The sequence below is a fragment of the Argentina silus genome (genome assembly GCF_951799395.1).
Source record: "Argentina silus genome assembly, chromosome: 19".
NCBI lineage: Eukaryota > Metazoa > Chordata > Actinopteri > Argentiniformes > Argentinidae > Argentina > Argentina silus.
The window spans coordinates 837,911-845,410 of record NC_139673.1 but is presented as its reverse complement, the minus strand read 5'-3'; the positions used below and the strand labels follow the sequence as shown (position 1 = coordinate 845,410).

Genomic DNA, 7,500 nt, shown 5'->3' with positions numbered 1-7,500 from the left:
TAAACTCACCCTTTAGTGATCTGAGGGTCTCTCTCTGTTTCTGCACCTTCATCAGTCTCTGTGCTGCTCTCTCTTCCTCTGCCGTTATTCTCTCTTCTATCATCTCTATTGTCTCTCTCTCTATCTCATAATGGCCTCTGTTTCTTGCCATCTCCTCTATCTTCTCCAGCAGCTCTGTGACCTGAGTAACATCACCCCTGTTCTTATTGTTGAAGACATGATACCTGTTCTCACATTTGTCAACAAGCCACTGGAGGGCCTTCCCTCTCTCAATGTGCTGCTTAATGGTTGTGTCTCCCAGACAGTCCCCATGAGTGAACAGCACTATAGTGTGGCTCCAGACTTTCTCACTGAGAAGTTCCATGTGTTCCTCTATTGATTTTCTCTCTTCCTCAACAAATGAAACATCTGCCCGAATTACCAGGAGGAGAGCATGAGGTCCTGGATCACACAGAGACACACCACAGATAATCTCCTGTTTAACCAGGTCACATGAGTCCTTGACAGGGTTAACCCTCCGCCAGCCTAGAGTGTTGACCACAGTGACCTGCCTCCCTGCGACCTGTCCCTGTCTCTTCATACACTGAGCTGCTGTCCTCAGGTCAAACTCCTCTCTGCCCAGGATGGTGTTTCCTGCTGAACGCTTCCCAGATGACCAGGACCCCAGCATCACGATCCTCAGCTCTGAGAGAGAGAGTGAGGGAGAGAGAGAGAGGGGGAAAGTGGGAGAGAGGGAGATAGGGAGAGGGGGAGAGGGGGAGAAAAAGACAAGAGAGACACACACACACACACACACACACACAAAGCATATTACCGCCCCATTGAACATCCATCTCCAGAACACCATTGTATGATTAGGGAGCTCATGATTCCATGCTGTATACGATATTATGGTTGATATTTTACATCTATTTCACATTCATGGGAATGTGGCACAAATGTGTGCATGTTTCAATTTAACAGCAGATGCCATGCAGTCCCTCATTACCTGTTCTGTTCTGAATGCTTGGAGAGCCATGCTGAGTACCTGTACTGTTCTGAATGTTTGAGTAGATGAACAGCCATGCTGAGTACATGAACAGCCATGCTGAGTACATGAACAGCCATGCTGAGTACATGAAGAGCCATGCTGAGTACATGAACAGTCATGCTGAGTACATGAACAGCCATGCTGAGTACATGAACAGCCATGCTGAGTACATGAACAGTCCATTTTGGCATCATCTCTTTATGGTATGCTCTTGAAATGCCCTCCGCATTCACCATTAATATCAAAACAACTTTAGAATGTTCTGACAGATTTGTGCATCTTATATCTATATATATTATATATATATATATATATATATATATATAATTATTATTATTATTATATCTGCACCCTTTAGAATCCTCAATGTTGCCCAACATCATCCATTTATGGCACGTCATCCATTTATGGTACATCATCCATTTATGGTACGTCATCCATTTATGGCACGTCATCCATTTATGGTACATCATCCATTTCTAGAAGAAAATACTGTTTTAAAGTTTATTTTCTGCAATTCTTTTCATTATATCAAATTGTGAAGCTGTTTTGAGATTACTATTCACTACTATCCCTGAGTAGATTACTATTGACTACTATCCCTGAGTAGATTACTATTGACTACTATCCACAAGTAGATTACTATTTACTACTATCCACAAGTAGATTACTATTGACTACTATCCCTGAGTAGATTACTATTGACTACTATCCCTGAGTAGATTACTATTGACTACTATCCATGAGTAGATCACTATTGACTACTATCCCTGAGTAGATTACTATTGACTACTATCCCTGAGTAGATCACTATTGACTACTATCCCTGAGTAGATTACTATTGACTACTATCCCTGAGTAGATTACTATTGACTACTATCCCTGAGTAGTTTGAACTGGGAAGAAACCATCAGTTTATGTAAATGGCCTGATTTTGAGTTTGAATATTAAATTGTGAAGTTGTTTGGAGACTACTATTGAAAAAAATGCAAACTTTAAACATCATCTATAAAAACATTTAATTTGATGTAGGCCTGGTGTAACCTCTTCACATGGCCCAGGTTCTGGAGCATCAACTCCAACCTTTACACAGACAAAGGAACCAGTCGCCATTTTATCTCATCAACCAATCACAGCAGCACCATCCTCAGCTCTGAATAATCAGCTGAGCTGAAGCATATGAAATGACACAGGGTGCATCACACTACTGTCATGGCCCCATCTGGACACTAGGGGGCGGCAGTGACCATCCCATGAGTTCTGCCACAACAGGTGCAGCATTTCAGTTCACGACTGCTGTCATAACAGACATTTCAATTGAGTAATAATAGAATCTATTTCAATGAAGTTGTTTCACATGTGTTTGGGTTTCATTAGACTTTTAAAATAGGTCTTAGGTCATTAAAATCTTAACATATTTTCATAACAATTCTCATGAATGCATTATTAAATTATGGTTAGACAATTCAAATTAATTAACTCTCAAATACCTATATAAACTTTTGTCCAGGTTTATGATTGGGTACAAAAGTGGTTCAGTTTTGACATTAAGAGTTTACCTGGATGACCCAGTGTGGCCATTGTTGTAACTTCAAGGACACGTGAGGAAGATCAGGTGTGGAGTTCCACTGGTGTGCAGTGTGATCGTGATCAGGCAGCCAGCAGGTAGGGTTGGGCCGACACACCCGGGGGGCGAGGCCAGGTAATGACTGATCACGTTGCTCCGCGGGACTTTGGCCTCCACGTCACCGAGTTAGGGCGAGCGAACACAAGACTCCAAACGCGGTCTGGGGAAAGCAAAGAGCCAAGATATGAGATATTTAGACCAGCTCTATATCGGTAAAGATTGATTGTTTAAATCAAAAGCAAGGAAGTGTGAATGAAGACATATCCTCTACTCAGAATGCAACTGTCTCAGGTGAGGTACAGGCCTCTAGTGTAGTCTTCACACACCCTAACCCTACCCTAACCCTAACCCTACCCTAACCCTAACCGTCACCATAGACCTAACCATAACCCTACCCTAACCCTAACCCTACCCTACCCTAACCCTACCCTAACCCTACCCTAACCCTAACCCTACCCTAACCGTCACCATAGACCTAACCCTATCACCAACAACAACAACAACAACAACAGCGAACAAGTTCTGATTCAACAACAACTGAGCAAGACAAGCAACAGAAAGATATGTTCAAACTGTTCATACCTTCTCTCTCAGCAGCTGCAGGACGAACGGAGGAATCAAATGAAGAAGTAGTGATGTGATACTTTAGTAGTGATCTGGACTTTGTAGCTGCAGTAAAACCTCCTGGGTGGGGCTCAGTAAACCTCTGGAGTGAGTCACAGTAAAACCTCCTGGGTGAGGCTCAGTAAACCTCTGGAGTGAGTCCCAACCAGCCCCATAGACTGAGGGAGCTCTGAGTTTACATATTAACAGAGTTGAAGGATAAATCTACAGACAGATAGGCCCATGGCTCAGTAAACCTCTGGAGTGAGTCCCAACCAGCCCCATAGACTGAGGGAGCTGCAGTAAAACCTCCTGGGTGGGGCTCAGTAAACCTCTGGAGTGAGTCCCAACCAGCCCCATAGACTGAGGGAGCTCTGAGTTTACATATTAACAGAGTTGAAGGATAAATCTACAGACAGATAGGCCCATGCAAACTGATAAAGTAATTTATCACTAATAAACCCAATTCATATCGACATGTAATAAGGTTAGCCTATGGTACTATGCCCTTGATAGCAGCTAGGCTAAATATGTGCTCAGTCTGCAAGAAATACAAGCTAACCTGTTTATTTGACACTTTGTACCACAGTCAAGCTCCTCTAGATCTGTGACAGAACATCACGGTCCAGGTTGTGAAGGTCTATCTGACTAGGCGACAACAACATCCCTGCATTATGAGGGATGAAAAACACACATATATGTTGCCATTGGTTTAAATGTACTTTACATATTTATATGTTCTCTACAACTTTTGTGAAAACTGCTCCAATGTAAATGTGAACAGAATGTCAGAAATCATTTATTTTCTACTTTTCTACTTTGTTTTTATGTGGAAAATCACCCTTCGGCCTTCAGGCTCAACCGTGTAACCATGGTAACGCCCCGTGTTCCCGCGCTGTGAGGAGGAGCGGGCAGACTGGTCACGTGGCCCAGGCAGACCAGACGCAGGCGCAGTGGATCGGTGTTCTCAGAGCTCCATCCACCTCCATTAAAACTCCCCTCCCGCTTTTCACCGTTTTAGGGGCTTCAAAATAAAAGCGGTAGTCCTCCAGTAGGGGGCAGCAGATATCTGTGCTCAGTCAGTGAGACTCAGCTGTCGCTTCAAAGCCTCAGCCAGACGAGTGGCTCTCTCTGTAGACCCTGATGTCCAGGCTTGGCCAGTCTGGCTTAGATGATCTCAGTCAGCTGAAACTGCTGCAGTGGTACAGTAACAGTTCTTAACCACTAGGGCTGGTACCAAAACAGAGCTGGACAACATTTACATTACATTTAAGTCATTTAGCAGATGCTTTTATCCAAAGCGACTCACAATAAATACATTTGTCTATCAACAAGTCATTAAACAGGAGTTTCAAATATGTATGTATGAATTAGAGAGGACTTGGAGGACTTCGAGTGGCTGACCCTCTGCTGCTCTCCTGTGGCTGGTCCTCTGCTGCTCTCCTGTGGCTGGCCCTCTGCTGCTCTCCTGTGGCTGGCCCTCTGCTGCTCTCCTGTGGCTGGTCCTCTGCTGCTCTCCTGTGGCTGACCCTCTGCTGCTCTCCTGTGGCTGACCCTCTGCTGCTCTCCTGTGGCTGGTCCTCTGCTGCTCTCCTGTGGCTGACCCTCTGCTGCTCTCCTGTGGCTGACCCTCTGCTGCTCTCCTGTGGCTGACCCTCTGCTGCTCTCCTGTGGCTGACCCTCTGCTGCTCTCCTGTGGCTGACCCTCTGCTGCTCTCCTGTGGCTGACCCTCTGCTGCTCTCCTGTGGCTGACCCTCTGCTGCTCTCCTGTGGCTGACCCTCTGCTGCTCTCCTGTGGCTGGTCCTCTGCTGCTCTCCTGTGGCTGACCCTCTGCTGCTCTCCTGTGGCTGGTCCTCTGCTGCTCCTGTGGCTGACCCTCTGCTGCTCTCCTGTGGCTGGTCCTCTGCTGCTTTCCTGTGGCTGGCCCTCTGCTGCTCTCCTGTGGCTGACCCTCTGCTGCTCTCCTGTGGCTGACCCTCTGCTGCTCTCCTGTGGCTGACCCTCTGCTGCTCTCCTGTGGCTGACCCTCTGCTGCTCTCCTGTGGCTGACCCTCTGCTGCTCTCAGATGTGTGTGTTTGGGTGTTTTATGGGGGGTTGAGACAAGAGATTAGATTAGGTTAGATTCAACTTTATTGTCATTGTACAAATACAGAGACAACGAAATGCAGGGTTGAGACAAGAGATTAGATTAGGTTAGATTCAACTTTATTGTCATTGTGCAGAGTACAAGTACAGAGACAACGAAATGCAGGGTTGAGACAAGAGCAGAGCATAACAGCAGTGAGCTGTGCAACAAATACCAAAAAACTCACAACGCTCTACAGCATGTTTTTATGATGCCTTGTCCTTAACAATGTTTTTATGGTGCCTTGTCCTTAACAATGTTTTTATGTTGCCTTGTCCTTAACAATGTTTTTATGTTGCCTATGCCTAACACTATACTAATACTGGGTAATACTCCCTTTATTACAACACTATACTAATACTGGGTAATACTCCCTTTATTACAACACTATACTAATACTGGGTAATACTCCCTTTATTACAACACTATACTAATACTGGGTAGGACCTCCCTTTCCTCTCAAAACAGCCTTAATTCTTCATGGCATTGATTTCACAACATGTTGGAAACATTCCTGTGAGATTCTGGTCCATGATGACATGATTGCATCACGCAATTCCTGCAGATTTTTCAGGTGCACTTTCAAGCTGTGAATCTCCCGTTCTACCACATCCCAAAGGTGTTCTATTGGATTCAGATCTGGTGACTGGGAAGGCCACTGAAGAACACTGAACTCATTGTCATGTTCATGAAGCCAGTTTGAGACGACTTCTGCTTTGTGACGTGGTGCATTATCATGCTGGAAGTAGCCATTAGAAGATGGGTCAGTTGTGGCCATGAAGGGATGCACATGGTCAGCAACAATACTCAAATAGGCTGTGGCATTCAAGTGATGATTGATTGGTATTAACGGGCCCAAAGTGTGCCAAGAAAACATTCCCCACACCATTCAACCACCTCCACCATGAGAAGGTGTACAGGTGTAGCTAATAAAGTGTTCGGTGAGTGTATGTTGCCAGTAGGGGGCAGCAGATATCTGCTGCAGATATCTCCTAGAGACAGTTGGATCATTTTAATTGTATTTAACCTTTATTTTAACAGGGAGTCCCATTGAGACGAAGGTCTCTTTTACAAGGAAGCCCTGCATACACACAGTTCACAACAACACATAATACACATTTATTTTATTTTATTGCATCATAATAAAACACAATCAACAAAAACAAAGAGTTCCTCAATCAAAAGTTGAAACTGGCTGAGCGTCACCAGAGCAACCAGCTGAACCGTTCTCTGCAGATTGTTCCAGCAGTGAGGAGCACCACAAGTAAAAGAGGAACCCGAGGAACATCAAGAGTTAACCAACTCTAAGAACGAGTTCAGTAATTGATAATAGTAGTGTGTGTGTGTGTGTGTGTGTGTGTGTGTGTGTGTGTGTGTGTGTGTGTGTGTGTGCGCGCGCATGTGCGTGTGTGTGTGCGTGTGTGCGTTTGTGCGTGCGTGTGTGTGTGTGTGTGCGCGCGCATGTGCGTGTGCGTGCGTGTGTGTGTGTGTGTGCGTGCGTGCGTGCAGACAAGTTTAGGCGAGCCAATAAAACAAGCCCAAGCTCTCGAAGCCATTTGACCCCTACCATGACCTCTGACCTGGTGTCGTCACCACAGACAGTGGAGGAGTCCTCAGGAACACTCTGACCGTGTCTGAATGCTCTATCCACCTATTTAGTAGCTGTCCTCAGAATGCAAGATTAGAAGGTTTTGCGTCATTAACTGGAATTGAGTGGAGAAAGTGGCAGGATGTCATCCTAGATTTGCCTTTCCATATAGTATGAGTTCACTGCCCACAATTCAATGCAGTGGGTTAGGGAGGCGGGCCGTAGTGGGTTAGGGAGGCAGGCCGTAGTGGGTTAGGGAGGCGGGCCATAGTGGGTTAGGGAGGCGGGCCGTAGTGGGTTAGGGAGGCGGGCCGTAGTGAAATTGAATTAATTACCACGAAGAACATGGTTGAGTTAGAGATAACGAAATGTGTCACTTACTGCATACATTTTTACTAAAGACTAGGCTCTAAATAGTATGTAGTATGGTTAGTATGTAGTATAGTTAGCATGTAGTATAGTTAGTATGTAGTATGGTTAGTATGTAGTATTGTTAGTATGTAGTATGGTTAGTATGTAGTATA

The 7,500-nt window shown here is 45.1% G+C and overlaps 2 protein-coding genes across 2 annotated transcripts in view; both read right to left on the bottom strand.

Annotated features, from left to right (window-relative positions):
* The window catches only part of LOC310819507 (GTPase IMAP family member 8-like), a gene marked incomplete at both ends in the record, with an annotated part of 2,817 nt that extends 2,129 nt beyond the window's left edge, over positions 1-688 (bottom strand). Inside the window, 2 exons of the mRNA XM_083690809.1 lie at positions 10-70; positions 149-688. Of these exons, the coding sequence (XP_083546935.1) occupies positions 10-70; positions 149-688 (601 nt within the window). The remainder of the gene's footprint in view (positions 1-9; positions 71-148) is intronic.
* Positions 689-2,743: 2,055 nt separating this feature from the next.
* Positions 2,744-7,500, bottom strand: part of LOC310819506 (Krueppel-like factor 5) — a gene marked incomplete at its 3' end in the record, with an annotated part of 17,538 nt that continues 12,781 nt past the window's right edge. Inside the window, exon 3 of the mRNA XM_083690808.1 lies at positions 2,744-2,817. Within this exon, the coding sequence (XP_083546934.1) occupies positions 2,744-2,817 (74 nt within the window). The remainder of the gene's footprint in view (positions 2,818-7,500) is intronic.